This window comes from Rhinolophus sinicus, linkage group LG05 (genome assembly GCF_036562045.2).
Source record: "Rhinolophus sinicus isolate RSC01 linkage group LG05, ASM3656204v1, whole genome shotgun sequence".
In the NCBI taxonomy this organism is placed as follows: domain Eukaryota; kingdom Metazoa; phylum Chordata; class Mammalia; order Chiroptera; family Rhinolophidae; genus Rhinolophus; species Rhinolophus sinicus.
In genome coordinates, this window is record NC_133755.1 from 156,203,310 (window position 1) to 156,222,396 (window position 19,087).

General features: G+C 34.1%; 1 protein-coding gene across 2 annotated transcripts in view; it reads right to left on the reverse strand.

The window, feature by feature from the left end:
• The window catches only part of MOXD1 (monooxygenase DBH like 1), an 83,300-nt gene that overhangs the window by 50,095 nt on the left and 14,118 nt on the right, over window positions 1–19,087 (reverse strand). For both annotated transcript variants that reach the window (XM_019729372.2, XM_019729371.2), the window contains exons 2-4: window positions 13,318–13,464; window positions 11,536–11,703; window positions 11,315–11,398 (exon numbers count right to left, since the gene is read on the reverse strand). In XM_019729372.2, coding sequence (XP_019584931.2) covers window positions 11,315–11,398; window positions 11,536–11,703; window positions 13,318–13,464 — 399 coding nt within the window. The remainder of the gene's footprint in view (window positions 1–11,314; window positions 11,399–11,535; window positions 11,704–13,317; window positions 13,465–19,087) is intronic.

The window sequence follows — 19,087 nt, forward strand, 5'->3', positions numbered from 1 at the left end:
TTTCCACAAGATCTGAAAGGTCATCCATCACTCAGAGGAATGGCCTGCAGTTTTTCTTTAGAGAACTAAATGGTTGTATGCATATGTGTGCAATTAAGAGGTAGTCTTGATTTCTATTTCCGAGAATGTGACGCAACTTGTCAGAGTATTAACATTAAGTAAAACTGGTAAATTGATGTCTGGGGACAAAGCTACACAATAGTATCATTCAGGATAAAATCAGTGACCCTATTTAGGTACTAAAAGCTGCAATATTTCACACTAGGGGCTTTGGTATGGTTAAGGCATTCTCTGATCAAAAAATGCAGTTACCCTGACAACAAGTAACTGCAGGGACTCTGCATTCTAATCTGACATAGCTAGACTATGGATTTTAAGTTCAGCCAGCAGCTGCTAGTTGGCTCTCGCAGGAGCAGATGCTGGCTGTAGCATCAAATATTGTTTGCCACATGTAGGACCAGATGGAGCTTCTGCACAGACCAACGCGTAATACTTCAGAACTGTAATGCTGAAGCATGAGTCCTATTTTTTAGCCAATGAATGCTGTTTACCACAGACCTAAAAGTCATGTTTTGAGGTTAAGCCAGCAAACATGTTTCTTCGCGTTTATTTTTAAAATATACTATCTTCCTCAGGGTAAAGTGTACAAACAGGAAAATTAATAGCATTGGGCAAGTTATTTAACTTTCCTGGGCTTCAGTTTCCTCATCCGTAAAATGAGGATAATAACAACTGCTTCCTAGTTTGTTTTGTTTTGTTTTTATGAAGATTGATCATGCACAAAATGTACAGCTCTCTCAATAATTGTCTTATCAGCTAATTTTATTTTGGAACTTAAGCATATAAACAGAGATTTGTCTCCTAGCCATCCTCACCACGTCCTTACCTACCTATGATGCATTTAGTTGTACGTTCCCCAAATTATTCTTTCCATATGGTATAGGACTGTGCCCAAACCTCCGCTACTCTCCCCCTTCTTTATGCCTTTATTGCCTGTATTATGTAGTTGGACACCAATGTTCACTTCCCAGCTTTGGGGTGTCTCTATTACTCACGTGTGCATCTCTTCTCCCCATTTGACTGGGAGGTCCTTGGGGTGAAATGCAATGTCTTATATGGCCTTACATCTAAAAAAGACATAGCACTGAGTGCTGTCCAAAGCAGGCACTCACTAGGCACTCATTGATTCTTCTTTACAGTTTAGAGCTCGTGTGAAGGAATATTTCCAGCTGATTAAGAGATATACTGTATTAAGCATTCCTCTGATATCGGAAACAACACAAACCAAGGGCCTGTCTTACATTCTCAAGACTTTCTCATGCCAAGCTAAAGGCTAAGAGGCTATAGGTAGCACTTACCTACTAAATAACAGTGTTTTACATGGTCTTGCCTTTCCTTCATATTTTAAATTCCACATAGAGCAATTCGGTGAGATTTCAGTGATGAAAAGATCTCCCTTTATTGGTAATGGAATGCATTTAAATTCAGCAAGGTGGCCTTCAGTATACAGTTTCTAAAATGGGCCCATTACATTATAAGCATTAACATATAGAGTTAACTTTGATGTATACATTTCACTAGAATATAAATCTTTTTCCCTTCATAGAAGAAAGTATCCCTTATATCTGAATTAGTTCATGTTGAAATTTTATAATGAAACTCAGCTGTGGTTCCAGGAAACAGCTGGTGTTTTTGCTTCTCCACTTCCACAAAGAAATATGCAGTGCATCAAGGAATAAACTATCACAAAACCATAAATTGCTTAAATCTTCTTCATGTGCAGACAACTAACAGGCCATCTCAATAGATGTTCAATGCATGTTCAATTTTTACAATATTTGTTGAATAAAACAGTGTATTACGCTAAAAATATGTACTGATGCTACATAATATGAAGAGCATTTTACTAGGTGCTATAAAATATAATTTAACTACAATCTCCTGGGAAACTTTAGTAAATATATAACAGTGATTCTCAACCAGGGGGTCTGTATCAAAATCACCTGGGGAACTTTTCCAAAAGCCAACAATCACCACCACCAATATAAGGGTCTGGACTCCATACCTAGATATTCTTTTCAGATAATTCTAATATGCACCCTAGTTTATGAATCCAGAAAAATACAATAACTCAAAAAAGCAAGACTCAACCATAACATTACGATATGTGAGTTTAACATTTTTCTTCATAAAATCGATTAAACTCATATATAATCCGAATTTTTGATGTAAAAATACATTCATTTCAAATGCACCAAGAGAGTCTTGATATTCTAAAGAATACAACTGTGCAGCCTTTTACAACTTGACTAGGGTTGTATAAACTATCCTTTGATTTATGAGTTTTATAAACTTGAATAGTAAATATCTCATTTATGTAAAGTGAGTTTCCACTACACATGTATTTCTTTCTGCCAATAGTAATTTCTTTCCGCCAATAGTAAAGATCCATTCAGAAAAACTTAAAAATTTCATTGTTGCATCAAAAGGGAAATAATGGATGTCATCTTGTTTTAGTAAGTACATAATTTTTTCACATTGAAACCAGATATCAAAATAAAATTGGCATATTATACCCTATGGGAACATAGGCAAAAATTATCTTCATTTCTTTTGCAATTTTTTATGACAGGCTTTTATTATAGTTTATTTTATAGATGTTATAAATTTATCAAATTTATAAATTTATTATATACATTTCCAGTTTTGTCAGTTTCAATATTTAACTAAAGTCATAGTATCATAAGGGTTAAAGGTCACCTAGAACAATGTCTCAGTCGTACAAATTTACAGTCTTTGAAATGTTGATTAACATGAATTCAATCTCCAGAGCAGCACTGTGGTGGTGTAGCCACATCCATTTTCAGCTGACCAACGGTTAGTGCAGCATTAGAACCCATACTCTCAAACTGGCTCTTAAGCCACTCAAATGCCAACAGTTTTAGTTCTCTTTCCAACAACATAGCTCTTCTTGTTTTGGGGGTACTTTTCTCTAGGAAATTTGCCACAAATTTAACTCCCAAATGAAAACGTTAATATTTCTTCTGACAGGTCTCCTTTTATAGGCCATTATAGTGAAGCGGAACAAAATAGGTAATTACCATCATTTTCATTTAACTCCAAAGAGGATTGTAACTAATTTTAAACTGAAGGCCATGGAATAGTTTCCAATGATCCTTATGCTACAAGATGTGCCCAATAAAGTCAGGCTACTTTCTTTCCACTGAAAGTATTTCTAGTTCCTTTCTCCCTATCATCATTTCTGAGATTTAACATTCTATGCCTTTTTGTAGCCATATGCATAATCTTTCACTTAATTATCTCAATTCTAACTTTATTTAAATGACTTCTGAAATCACAAGTGAAACTTTTTATATGTCATTACTTGTTAACAAGTATTTCCAAGCCCCAAGAGTGAAAAAAGCAGGCCTCTTTGTAATCAAATGCCAGATGACTATATCTAAGTCAGTTCCCAGTATCTTTGAACTGTATCTCTGGGAGGTTCTGGTGGGACCTATCCATGTAGCCCACCATCCATGCACTGATTCTGTAGGACACAAAAGTAGCCTGGATTCTTTTTATTATTATTATTATTATTATTATTATTATATTAATTTCAGGTGTACAAAACAACATAATGGTTAGACATTTACACCCCTCACAAAGTGATATCCCCCTCCAAGTCAATTGCCTCTCTGACACCATTATACGTCTGTCAAAGAGTAGCCTGGATTCTAAGAAGCGTATTCAAATGACCTGTGACTGTATATAAGCTACCAGACATTTCTCACACAAATTATTTTTCATTGTAGCATATACCATCTAGAAAAATCAGAAAGCCAGAGCTAGTGGTGGAAATTATATCGAGAATGGGCCACCAGTTTTGTCAGCAAGACCTGTATTCACCTTAGCTCTGCTTCACAGAATGTGGGTAATATTAAGCAAGTCACTTAAGCGTGTCATGCCTCTGTGTGCTTATCAGGAAACTGGTGGTAATTCAACTTACCTCGTGGGAAGCTGTGAAAATCTAACAAAATAATGTAGTAAAGTAGCAAAAAATAAGTAAGTGTTTTACCTACATACTTTCATGTATATAAGTAAAAGTCATTCATATCTTAATATCACACTTCTTAATCCTATATGCCATTAACATACAGAATGCAACATACATATCTTAGTACTCTTTTAATAAAAATGCTGTTAATTAAATTATTTACCAATTTTTATAGCCAATAATTATCAATAAATGTGCTAACGCTTTTCAGTTTTGTCATGCCACTTTTTGGACTACTTAAAAAAAATGTGCTAAACAAGGGAGAGTGTCAGATGGTAGAAGAAGAACAAAGATAAGCAAATACAGTTTTATGTCTGTTGAAAACGGCATTATTTTAGGCCACAGAATGGAAGGCTAATGGGTGACCTAAGAATGCGAAAGAATATTTCCCAGAGGATAGTCACCAGCTGGATTTTATCCTTACTTAGACAGTAACAGGAGGAAATTAGCTTAAATTTCATTTGGTTTAGAATAATGGAAGCAAGCTATGAAATCTAATTCCCAGGGAATCTCTTCTTCAAAATAAAATAGAGACTTACTGCCTACCATTGTTTCAGTGCAGTTTTAAGTATGAGAAAAATACAAGATGAAGTTTTAGTCATCCATCTCTATAATCCCCATCAAGAGAAGAAAACAAGCAATTACAAGCCTTTTATGAAACAGGTGTTTTCACATGTATTCATTTTATCTTCACTAGAAATTATTTTTCTTACTTCACAAAAGAAGATACAAATTCTGAGAGTATAATTTGCCCAAGGTCATTGAGCTAATGAAAAGCAGAGTTAAAATACAAACCCTACCTATTTCCAGAGCCCATTCTGTGCAGTGTACCAGCTGTTATAAGCCTTGATCACTCTGGCACTTTCAATTTCTATCCTTATTTTAAAATGGCATTATTTACAAGATTTAAGTATATTTATTTCCAAGATTTAGAAGTACCTGCAACACACAGAAATTGGCAATAAAGTCTTTACTGAACTAATATATGCCAAACACCTAAAAACTCTCATTTTATAATGACAGCTACTATTTGAGACAAGTACTATTATTATCCCCATTTACAGATGGAAACCTAAGTCTCAGAATATATGCTAAGAAAGTTCATGTCCAATGGACTAAGGAAGGGGGCCTTTTAACTCAAAGGCAGGCAGTGGGGAACTAAGCATTTTCACCCTGCCATGCCCAGGGATGGTGAGAAGCAAGCAAACCAGGAACTCAGACCACAGGGCACAGAAACCCCAGCACAAATTTCACTTCGAGTTTTCAGCAAGTCATAGATATTTAGAAATAAAAAGAGCCAATTGAAATCATCTGGTCCAATCCCTTTATTTTACAAACAAGGAATCTGAGGACCAGGGTGAGGTTAAGTACTTTCTCTAAGGTCAGAAAGCTAATTAGTGACAGAGTTAGCAATAAATCACTTCCATGAAAAGACATGCTTTCAAAGTGAATTCAATTACCTTGTATTCTCAAGTGGAGATTAAGAACACCCATGTAGCTAGACAATCTCCAATGTTTTTGTGAAGTAGATGTAACTCAAGAGGATCTCAAAAGAACTTTGCAACACGCAGCAATCTAAGTCAGCAATCTTTAAAATGTGCTAAGTTGAGTCAACTCACTGTTAGGGGCAGTGTTCTGCCAACACTTTTTTGTCTAAATTACAGTTTCAGCCACATAAATGGTCAAATATTTTCATCTCTTCTCTAGTACATTAAATGTATATAAAATTTCACATATACTTGGGTATAAGGGTAAAATAATTCTGGTATTTATAAACTTTGGATGACTAATTCCCAAAGAAGAGGATTCTTTTAAATTTATAGCATACCTTTTTCCACAGATCAAGAATCATCCATTTTGTCAATGAATGACAAAATCCACAGGTGCCAGTGATAATGCATTGGTATTAATAACCAAATACAGTGTTACAAAGTATTTAAAAAGAATGGAAATATTTTCACATTAAGCCTTCTTTGAAAGTTAATTTCTTTCAGCATACTAAATATAAATCTACCTAAAGATCCAAAGATTTGCCTTTAGGAAATATTAAATTAGTACAGAGTAAACAGGAAATATCAGTAAGCCAAAAAAGAGTTATATGAACTTAGAATGGAAATGGGTAAAAACACAAACAACATTCAGTCAACAGCAAACACCCACTAGTCTGCCACATAATAAAGTGAAACAGGTGAACACATGAAGAGAGAATGAGAACAAATGTGTAAAGTCTGTGGAAACACGTCCTAATGACAAACTAAAATGCTATTTCCATCAGGGGAAAATAATTGCATCAATTGAAATATATTTTGAAATACATACCATTTCAGGGATAAAAAAAGGAAGACAATATACTGACAGAGAAGAGAGAATTATAATAGTTGTCAAATCATGTAGTTTGACACTGAGAATTTCCACAAGTTGCTAAAAGTAACCTTGCAGTCTCACACATTTTCAGCAATAGAAATCCTCTATCATACTTGACATTTGAGAATGCGTTAATACTCAAGTTCTGCATTTGACTGCATTCTATTAGTTAAAAAAAAAAAGGGAGGAGGGGGATAACATAATAGAAAAATTGGGCTGGGCTGCAATGTCCATTTAACATAGTATATAAAGTCAAATGTTTATGTTACGTGTCTAGTACAGAAAAATCAGTTTTTGAATGACTATTTTATGGCTTCTAGGGTATTTCACGGTTATTCAATGACAATTATGCTTAGATTATCTTGTCCTAGGAAACATTGCCCAAATTAAACCATTTGGATTTATGAATGCCACGAACAGAAAAGAACAGCAACATCTAATTTCATGGCAAGAAAGATGTTCTGTTCAGTACCAAGTACAAAGCACAGCATTTTCCTTCCTGCATCTGTTGAAGAGAATGACTGACAGTGTTTTGTTCACCTCCACAGCAGAAAGTTCTCAAGGTGGCCTCTCTAAATGAAATGAGTGACAATCTAGGTTTTATTGGAAACTCTGATTATCTATAAAGTGTTGGCTGGGTTGGGATTCTTCAGCAACCGTGAGACCTGACAAGATGATGATTAACAATTGTGTATTTCTAGTGATTTACATAATTTTATTTACTTACTTTATTTAACAAACAATGTGTGCCCACCACTGTTCTAAATACTTAGACTCCTTTGATTCATTTTATAGTCATAATAGCCCTATTAGGCGAGAACTATTATGCCCATTTTCCAGATAAGAAAACTGAGGCACGGGGAAATAAATAATTTTCCTGGGGTCACACAACAAAAATAATCCTCTCTTAAAACTCAGCAATGGTCAACCTCTTAGATGATGCTCTATTCTTTTCTGGGCCTCCTTACTAAATAGCAATTTTCAATGAAAAGTCACTCAGAATGCAACATGGAAATAAATGGCCTAATAATAACAGTTGGGCTTACTAAGAGTTTTCTGTGTCAAATACTGTGCAAAGTGTTAACAAAATTTTTTTTGAAAACTAATATTGAATCTTCACTCTAAATAATCATATAAGGAAGGTACTATTCCCATTTAAATGGTAAAGTTGAGCTGTGGGTGACTAATAACCTTCCAACAGTTTAAGTAGGAATAATGGAAAGAAAGGATTCAAACCAGGCCCATTGGAGCACAGAACCCACCTACTATACCACAAAGTTTACTGACTCCCCGTTAGGAAGCAGGTCTTTTAAGGGGAGATGACTAAGAAATGATGAGTCAGTCTGGGTGTTTTTCTCCTCTTTATCATAACAGGCCATCTACAACTACTTATTAAATTGAATAAGCATATCATGTTTAAACAGATGAGTTAGGATTTTAATTTATCTATGAAAATTCCCTGACAATAGTCCTCAAAAAAAGCAGTGTTTAAACCAAGTGATAATCCCAGCTTCTAGCAGAGTATATCCAATCAGTAACTGGTAGGTGATAATGATATTACTAGAGAGAGTGGAAAAAATTACTTTTCCCTCCAAAATTTTAAACTTACGGTAAAGTCACACATTTGGCAAAACTTAATTAGGATCATGTTTAAATATGGAGAGATGGGCTGGACAGTGGGTCTCAGAGAGACAGAGATGATCTCATACGAGAAATGTGGTTTTAATATAAATTAACAAGAATTTTCTTTTTTACAATCTCTATACCTGTCTGCAATTGTGATGTGCTGTTATCTGACGATACAAACATTTTCAAGTCACAATTTTAAACATTTTTGCAAATATCAAAATATTTAATCAATACTCTGGAATCACAAGTGAACTGGAACAACCAATATTTTTTTTATCATAATCCCATCTCTCTTGCAAATGGATTTACCTTTGTTAGTTTATAATTTTAGAAATTATTTACCTTATTATTTCATACTTGTAGTAGTAAATAATTTTTATCATTACATGATTAAAATTTAAATTAATATTTTGAATTTTAGACATTCTTACTAAATACATTCATGATCAAATCATTGATTTTTTTATTTATTTGCTTAGTTTTATAGTTATTACAACTACAAAATGTATATTAGATAGTATTATTAATGCTTAAATGGTAATTACAAATTTTTCCTTTGCTTGAAATGGAGTCAAGAGAATGAAATTGATTTCTCACAAAACTACTATGATCAATATATTCTTAAAACTCACTGCAAATGACACATAGCACAATACAATATAAAAGCAATTTGTTTTTGTTTTTGTTTTTTTTTCCTGAGAAAGTACTTTTTGTATCAGAGAAGGAATGAGGCTTTCTGATACAGCAATATTTGGGACAAAAAATAAGGAATAAGGAGAAGCACTTAGATGATGGCTTCTCAAAACATAGGAGTTTTTGATTCTATGTAAAGAAGATATTCTTTTTTAAATTATTAGAAATCATTTCCACCAAGGAAAAGAGGATGAAATTAGATAAATTCTTATGTTCTAAATCTATGAATTCTACTATAGAAATGTATTCAAATTACTGTAAACTGGCATAAGCTGCAAAATAAAATTGTTTTTGAAAGGCGGTCTCAAAATTTATACAACCTAAATGTTTTGAATTTATTTCCCTAGTAAAGCTTTTTTTTTTTTTTTTTTGGCTATTATCCTATTTGAGTTCATTTTCGAGTGAAGTGTTTCGCAATACTTAATAAACTTTAAAATATTTTAGGGATTAACAACAAGCTTGGAAATGTTCTATAAATGGTTTTCTTATATTATAATAGAATTTTTAAATCCAGCCACCAACCCTCTTCCCTGCAAAAAAATAAAATAAAAGTTTGTATAAGCGCTCTTCTCCAACCTGCTGCCCCTCCCTCAAATCCCCTTTGCTGGGGTAAAGACCTTCTGTCATTATAGACCTCCAAACCCTGCAGAAAGTGCTCCTAAGCCTTTCAAGTCACTGATCCCTCTTGCTACACAGTGAAGATAGCAATGTAGACTCAAAAGTACTTCATTCTAAGCACACCCTTAGATAATAGATGCCCACATATCAGAGTATTACTAGGATATGCTTGTGGTGGAAAAGCTAGGCTAAGAATTCTTACATGAGGTATCAATATTTTGTACATGGAGGGTCAGAACATATACTGCCCTCCCTTAGTGTAGACAATTATATTTATTTCATTCAACTTAATTTTTAGCATTAATAATGACAAGAGTAAAAATGCATTAATTTAAGTAGTTGAGGACTTCACATCCCATCAATTAACATTTGCTGAAAAGTGAATCAAGGACCTACGTATTTTGTGAAACATTTGTTTTCATTTCTGAACCTATAGTTTTATATTTGTCCCTTAAGCCAGGTTTCAATTAAATTTACTGCAAATGACACACAGTAATACATGACTCACAGTGTATATAAATATAGCATTCTCTTCTCTGAGACTTTTCATTGCTATTAGGAAAGAACTTAGGCACTGTATTAATACGTAAGGCTAGAATTTGCATTCCCCTTTCACCTGTATAAGATAGAAAATAACACCGCACAGAGGTAAATGACTCATCTGTAGTCATATTGTTGTAAGTCTTCTGATTGCAAAAATATTTAGACAACTTACTAATTCAATAAACATTTGCTTAACCTGCTCCTCTTGCCTATGTAGTTATGAATCATTCTGTAAATGAAAGGCAGATCTGTGCCACTGGACAAATATATTAGAAATTAACAAATGTAAGTCACAGTATAGAATTTACTCAGCATTTCCATCTCTGCCAAAATGCTTTGAGATGGGTAGGGAAAGTGTTCTGACTGCCCACCTTTGACAGATGAGGAAATCAGGGCCTACAGTTACCCCGGAGCCACCTACCTGAGAGCACATAGTTAACTAAAGAGTCAACCTACAAATCAAACCTACATATTTCCTCTAGATTCCAGAATCTAGATGTCTGCTCCTTTCTCACATCCACCCAGCTTCATTACAGGGTCTGATATTTGACAAAAAGTTGGCAATGTCCGGCCTCCCAAATGTTTACAGTATTTAATATGCATTATTTAATTCTATCTTATTCTTTCCTGCGTCTTGGTCTTCCCTGCAAAAGTCTTGTCTCTTATATTCTCACTGTTGGTTCTTTGAGACCATGGATCATATCTTCAGCCTCTGTGGAACTGCCAAAAAATCCCTAACACAAGGACAAGGACCTGCAAGTTTTTTTCAAATACTTGTTCATTCACTAACTAGATGCAAAAGTTTTGGGAGACCTATCTCTGGGGGAGTGGGAGGAAATTTATGCCACAAGCAAATTAGGCTTATTTATTACATAAGTGTTGTTTTTTTTTTAATTCTGTAGGAATTTCCTAATTTTCTTGTTTTCCTAGTTTTAAAAAAATAGTGTAACAATTATTTTTCATGATAATATTCAGTATTTTCAATGAAGTAGATATAATCAAATAATTTTGATAGGGAATATAACCTTCCTGGTTATAATTTATCAATAGACAAATATATATATTACCTTAAATTGCAATTCCAACAATTCCAATTGTAGAACTGTTGTCTAAGAAATAACTAGAGGTGTTTAAGCACCTCAAATTATTTCTAGTTATAAAAAAGTTAAAAACTTTTACCTTTAACTTTTACCCTTTTACCTTTAAAAGGTAAAAGGGACACAAAACCCAAGCTTTCTCCCTAAATCTCCCTAAGACAGTGTGTGGGTCAGATAAGCAAGCTCTTTGTTCTCTAAATATTATAACTTTCATATAATTGAAAATCATTTCCATGCATTTTTTATCATTTTCATTTTAAGAAAACCAGTTTTCTGTCCATACAAACTAAGTTTAGCCTATGAGTGAGTCACATACCTTTATTACATGATGCTTTTCCTGGAACACAGGAATCTTAAACATTTGGCACCAATACGTTGTACCTTTGTTTGGGACGGGAACCTGTCTTAATAAAAAGGGGAGGGGAGCACAAAGTCACATTCTCTTGACAAGCTATTCAACACAACTATGTAAGTAAAAAACTCTTATACACTTTCAATAAACCCACCCCTACCGTCACAAAATAGGAAAAAACTTACGTCCTGATTTACCAGGTCAAAGGACGGTATGGATGTAGACAACACATTGGCTTTCTCGGGATTCAACAACCGTAGACTCTTGGTGCCACGATTGGAGTTGTGGTACTTGGGACCAGCTTCTCCTACATCTTCATGGTGATAGGCCCAGATCACTCTCACGGTGCTCTCCTGGTGATCAGACATGGGCACGGTTATGTCTCAGGAGAGCCCTTCTCTTACCACTGAGTTGAGTTTAAAGAACTCGAATTACAGAAGTGAAGAAAAGAGAACAGTGACATTTGGAGTTCTCAGTATTCTCTCTAACACTAACTGTGTGAATCTGAATAAGTCATTGAGCATCCAAATAGACAAGATTTTGGGGGGAAGAAATTGTCTCTCTCAGCACGCAAAATTATGTATTGCAAAACAGAGTGAAGGACAACTGATGTAGTAGTTATACTTCCATGCATACAGAAACAGGAAATCACTGTCATGCTAAACCTCCAAACTAGCAACTGGTAGTTAACAAGGAAAAGTTCTTGTTAAGCAGCAGGGATTTTGAAAAATTAAAACCTGTTATAATGCCTGGGAACACTTTAGGGAAAATAAATAGAATGAAAATTAAAATTACTTTTCAGGTCAGTTTTTATTTTCACAATAGATTCTTTCTCAGGCACTAGCCCAGTCACATGTATAAATTAACATAAAATGCAAATACAGGAAGAACTTCTGATTCTGGGTTTGTTTATTATCCTAGAATCCAAGTCATTTTATGAATCCTGGGACTTTCCAAGGCACTGTAGTATCCCAACTAGGGAAAGTACTGTAAGGTGAAATTGGTTTCCATTTAGCAACCAAGAAGATTGCCCAAAGGGTGGTAGGGGAGGGGAGAGGGGTTGCTGGGTATAAATAAATTGTTAAGCCCTACCACAGATAAAGGTGTTTTTGCCAGATCTTTTAATAAGAACTTTGAAAATAAATAATAAAGCAAAAGCTATTTATTTTAAAAGCTATATTCTTTCTTAATAAGTCAAATGACTATAATTATTATTCCAATTAAAGTATAATTGCACACAAAAAGTGATCCAGGTCTTTGCATGTGTTTTTTTCTTCCTTTTTTTACTCTTTGGGTTGAATGCTAATAAAAATGGCTTCAGATTTTTACATTCTCATTTTCAAAGCTTTGATTTACCAAATAAAAAAGATAATTTTATTCATCTATATTAAATGAAACTGATCCAAGAAATTTGTGGAAACTTCCAAAGTACCACATGAATTATATAATCTCTAAATATTTAATTTGCATATGTATACAGGTATTAAATTTTTCACAAAGTCTGCCGATAAGAAATCTTGTAGGATATGTTCATAGGCAATTTTAATCAGTCTACTATTCATCTAGATTTTTAGAAATTTACAAAGATGAATCAGTTACAAATCAGATGAATCATATCCTAATTTCAGTATCATAATTCTCTTTTGTGCAATACATTTCTTACAACTTTTATCAATTGCCTATTTTCAAACTTCAGAGAGAAGTTAAAAATCTTTTATAAGTCAAATCATACACACTTGAAAGAGCTCTTCAAAATTGTAGATTCACACAAAAATTGCCTTTATTGACATTTATAGTCTGAGATTTTTTGATGGTTTATAAAGAGAATTCAAAAATATTCCCCAAAGGACTACGTGACTTTGTTATCAAGGGTTATTTTTAAATATGTGTTCCTTTTATTCCGTAAAGCGTTTCACAACTAAAAAAGGACAAGTATTCATGCACGCATTCACTCAGCGCCTCCTTACCGTTAGAGTCCTGTCATTGACGTCACATGTATGCAGTTCTCGGGTAAATTCAATTACTGTATGTGTACTATTTTCCATTGCATATTCTAGGTGATAATCTTGCTGAGTGTCTTTTTTCAACTCTCTATTTGCATTTGTAAAATAATCCTGTGGAAAAATACGGAAAAGAAAAATCAGGATATCCTAAATTCAGAGGGAAAATAATTTAGATTAAGCGTATTTGTAAGACCTTAAAAAAACTGATACTGGGTTTGCTTCATACAAAATCCTGTATCTATAGTCATTTCTTAAGTCCTGGAAATTTCCAAAAGGCTGGAAGATCCCAACTAAATAATCAATTCCCTAGGAAATTGGTCCATATTTGACCTTTTGGTCCTTCAGGAAAAGGCAGTGTGTATTTATAGTGCCAGAGAGTATCGAAAGACATGGGATGAAGGAACATTCGAGATCACTGAGTACTTTTCCTTTATGAGGAAAATAAAAAGAGGAACTTCTCTATTGGGAAATGGCTTGCTCCAAAGTGAAATAACTAGTTCCTGGCAAAGCCGGAACTAGCCCGAAAGAGGGCACTTTTCCCATCATTTCCTTGACTGTGCTTCCCTTTGCACTCCTAAAAGCAAGGAGACCCATCCTGAGGTGATAGGTTGTTTTACTATAAGATTTAATGGTATATGCTTATTAAAATGAAAAGCAATGAAAAAGAAGGAAATAAATTAAACTAGTTGAATTACAAGACATTGAAAAATTAGGGAGGTTTTGTTTTTGTGGATGAGCTATAATTTTTGCACTAAACGTGTTCAGTGGTATATAGATCACTCTGGGAGGCAGAGAGATGCAATGAAAAGGGCACGGTCTTTGAAATCAAATGACTAGGATCTGACCCACAGCTCTCAAATACCTTGAAGAATTGTTGAAGTCAAACTCTGTGAGCGTTCATTCTAATATTAGTAAAATAGGAGTAATACATACCAATTTTATGGATTTTGATAGATAAATAAACAGCGTATGAGGGGGGAAAAACTGCTTTCCATGGTTAGCGCCCGCCCATTCAATGCTAATTTTCTTCCCCTTTTTGCAATATAGTGTGTGCTTTTTCCCCAAAATATTTCCCTATGCCTTTTATCATTAGCTTCCTATGTTGAGAGTTATGCAAATCGTGTTAATTTTCATCACTTATAGAAGATACAAATTTTGCCTTAATTATTCTGATTTTTCAATACATGATACTTTATTTTTGATAAATCACAGAGCCGATTTAGAATATACACGCTGAAGCATGGCTAACACTAAATTCATTTGAAGAAATGATTGCTATGCTTGGCAGAGAAAATATAGGAAAAAACCTTAAATTGTCTATAAATGTCACACTCAAACGGAAGGCATATGGCATTTTTATTCCTAGTCCCTTTTTAAGGTGGTTATCAATTGTGTGTAAATTCGACACCCAGAGCCCCAAATCTAGACATTGTTCAATCTCCACATTATTGGCAACACTCAGAGCCTAGCTAACCCTTTTCCCCTCTAGGAACAACTACAATTTATTGAGTTCATACTATGCACCAGGCCCACCTTAAGCATGTTACATGTACTAACTCATTTAGTCTTTATATCAAGTCTATAAGCTAAAGTTATTTCACAGATGAAGACACGGAGGCACAAAGAAGTTCAGCATCTTGCGCAGGACCACACAGCCGGTAAGTAGTAATATAGCCAGTATTCAAACCGGGCAGTGTGCTCTATGCTGTTGTAGACACTTCTAGAAAAGTCTGAGTTAGTTTATATTTCTGTCTATGGAAAATATCAATGTCAAGTTTTTTCACATAAAATGTTACTTTTCCTTTCGCTACAGTTGGGGTTTGTAAAAAAAAAAAAAAATTCTGAGAATCAGTTGTAATTGTGAAAGCAATTCAAAAAAATATTCCTATGAGAGTGTGGTTTTCCCACTTTTCATCACATAGATTTTAAAAATGTAAATGAAATAACAATGCCCTTGGACAACAAGGGATTTAAATAAACTAGCTGTGTCTTTACAGTAAGCTCACATTTCATTCCATGATTCAAGCAATCACAGCTTTTGCAAACAAAAAGAATATAATACAGAATGTAATCAGTTCAAAGAGTAGAATAATTATCGTACTCTTGCAAATATGTTTCCCAAACCATTAGTCCCACAAAATATCCAGATGGCTTGCCAATTTTCCATTCATTCTATTTACATTCAGAAGTACCAATTCCTTCCAGCTAGTCTACCTTTTCCTAGCTTTTTCAGATAACTTTGCTATGAGAAAGAAAATAGGAGAAACTTCACTCCTCTCAAATCCTTGGGCTCACCTGTCCTGTGTAAACTGTTGAGTGTTCAATATTTAGAAAAGGCAGCTGCCAATCATATCAAGGTTCTAGACTCCTGAAAAAATGTGACTGTCTAAAAGAGCTGATATCTTCAACCTCCTTGAGGAAAAACATGAATGGCTTTGATTAAAACTAAAACTGAAATGTGGAATATCCTAACCACCACTGTAATTCCATTACAATTTTTCCATATTTTCCAATTTTTAGGGCCTATTTGGAGACATATCTTCAGAGTAGCTACCCAAGTAGTATTATTAGTTACATGTCTACTTCAGCTGGGCCCTTACTAATACTTGGAAATCCATATTTTAATCTCTTGCTGTTTCCTTGGGAGACGTCCCAAGACAATAATCTATACCTTCTCTATACGTGATGTCAACATTTCCCCACTCTCAGCCTATGATCGTACATATCACTTTATTGAGAAAATTTCAGTTATGATACATGACAGCTCATATCTTGACTTCTTTCTAACCTAAATAACATTCACTTTATGGGATCATAGAATATACCCAATGTAAAAGAAAGAAAATAAAACCAGGAGCAGATGGGAAAAGTGAAAAACAAGTAGCTGTAAATGAAATAAAAGAGAAATATTAAAATAGATCCTACAGATATCAAAAGGGTAATAATATTATACACACCTTGACACAAAATAAACTTGGATAATTTAGATGAGAAATAGGCAGTGTCCTCAAAAGACACAAACCAGTAACTTATTCAGAAAAACAGATACTCTAACTAGCCCTCTCTATTCATGCTTAAAAATCTTCCTACAAAGAGAATTCTAAGCCAAGGTACTTTCATTTGGAATTTTACCAAATATTTAAAAAAGAAATAATATCAATCTTTCACAAACTCTTCTACCAAATAAGAGAATAGGGCACTTACCAGCTCACTTTTTGATGCTAACATTACCTTGATACCAAATCAAAGACATTACAAGAAAATATACAGATCAATATACAGATCAAAATATACAGATAGAAATTTTCTTAAAAATATATATCAGCAAATAGAATTCAGTGATAGATATATGTATATATGTGTGTGTATATGTGTATGTATATATATATATATATATATATATATATATATATATATATATGATAATATATCATGACCATGCAGAGTTGGTTCAACATTAGAAAATTAATCAGTGTAATTTATTACATCAAAAGTCTAAAAATGAAAAAAACATATGATCATCTCAATAAATGCAGGAAAATCCATTTGAAACATTCATTCATGATAAAATCTCTTGGTAAACTAGCAATAGAAGGGTACTTCCTTAACCTTATAAAGGGCATCTATAAAAACCTTGCAGCTAACATTATACTTAATGATGAAAGATTGAATTCTTCCCCTCTAAATTTAGGAATAAGGAAACAAGGAAAGGATGTCCATGTTCCCCACTTCCGGAAGGCTCCACTGTTGATTGTCCATCCACTTCTGACAGCTGGTCTCTGTTATTCTCATTTCTAACATGAACATCAAAGTTCTGTCCTTGACATGTTCCTGTCTTCATATTTCATCCTCTGGGAGTCTGATCTACTCCAAGAATTTCTAATCATCACCTTTACTCAGCATCACTCATCCAAAGTCACTCAGACTCATATCCAAAGTCTACTGAATGTCTTCCCTTAGAAGTTTTATTGTCATTTCAAATGAAATATCTAAAATTGTATTCACCCTTCAACTATAAGACTAGTTGTCTTCATTTTCTTTAATTATAATGCTATTCTTTCAGCCATCCGAACTCAAAACCACAGTCTTCTTTAACTTCGTCCTCTATTACTCACAACTCCACAGATAAGTCCGCTCTGATCATGCCTTCCTTTGAAAAAATAACCCACCTTTTACTTCTACTTCATTACAACTTCTTCTATCTCAGTTCAGACTCTATCACCTATATATTTCTGTCAAGGTCTTCCTTGAAAATCATTCTCAATGTATCATTACATTTAATTCAATAGCATATAGTACAAAGTTCTATAATTTAGATTCAAGCTTTCTCTAAAATTTAGACTAACCTGGTTTTCTGGGATGTCTACCATTAATCTCATCATATAATCTCTACTATTATTCCCCTCAAATACTCTGCCTTTTTCCAGCGTTTTGCTTTTGTTCACATTCTTCCTCTCTATCTCCCCAGCTCTCCTCACCCCACTGAGGTATCCTCTCAACTAACTCCATCCATCGAAATGCTTCCTTCTCTTTAAGACTCATGATTCTATCTCCTCTATGAAGTTTTCTTTCATCATTCCGACCAGAAGTGATCATTCCCTCTGAATCCTTAATTCCTCTATTTGCATTCCCATGGAGCATGAAATATATTCTAGGCACAGCATTATCTTCTCAACCAGGTGGTGACTGTCTAGAAATAGACACCTAATGTTCATCCAGTTATAAATTTGTAACTTTAGAATAGTTGTTTACATTGTAAAGGGAACAAAAAGAGGAAGACAACAGATTATTTTCTCACTTGCTCTCAATTTTATTTACATATGGCTAAGATCTGATGTGGAATGTGTTTAACCAGATGCGGGAATGAGTTTGGGGCTGCATGATCTGCCATGCAGACACATCTGGTACTGAAATCTGGGAATGTTGTTATGACCTTTTAGCCCCTAAATGGACATGAATCTTATGAAACTGACATCAGCATTTAGAAAAAAAAAAAGTTTATGCATGCAACAGCTCTTTGAAATCCTTTTACACTGGAGGGTATTTCCTACCTATTTTAAAGAAAAAAAATCTGTGCGAGAAACCATGTTTTAGAATATTTTTCTGATGTTAATTTTTATCCTCAGTGCTTCACAGAGTGACTTGCATATAGCAGAGGCTCATTAAATATTTTAAAGGAACATACTGCCTTTCCTTTTGCTCAATCTAAATGAAAATAGAAGATATGAACCCAAGAACCATCTTTGTTTTATAGGAATAGTTTAACCTGGTGGAAGCAAAGTATTCCCCAGTGGCACTTTTTTTCTTCCATCAGCCTGTATTAAGAAAATACATGGCTATAATCAAACACAGTCTTAATGCTGTCCATATTATACAATAAAAAATGGCATGCTGGCAAACCTTGAAAGCACATATAGTGAGGCAAGAGAAGAAAAAAAGGCAAAAATAAAACGTCTGGGTCCCAAATTTTCTATCATTCAACTATTCTTGTTTGAGGAAGAAGGAAGGGAGGAAAGGGAAGAAGAGAAAGGAGGAAGGAAAAGAAAGCAAGTCATTCAAACACTTGTCAAGCTTAAAAATACTTCATGCTGATTGACTAACCCTAAAAAGTATGTTCAGTGGGTTTAAGGATCTCCTGACAGGTTGTCAAAGGAATAAATGTTATTCAAGTGGATAGTAAGTGGAATAGTTATTTTGTTATTACCATCCTCTAAGGGGGAAAAAACTGGTGAAT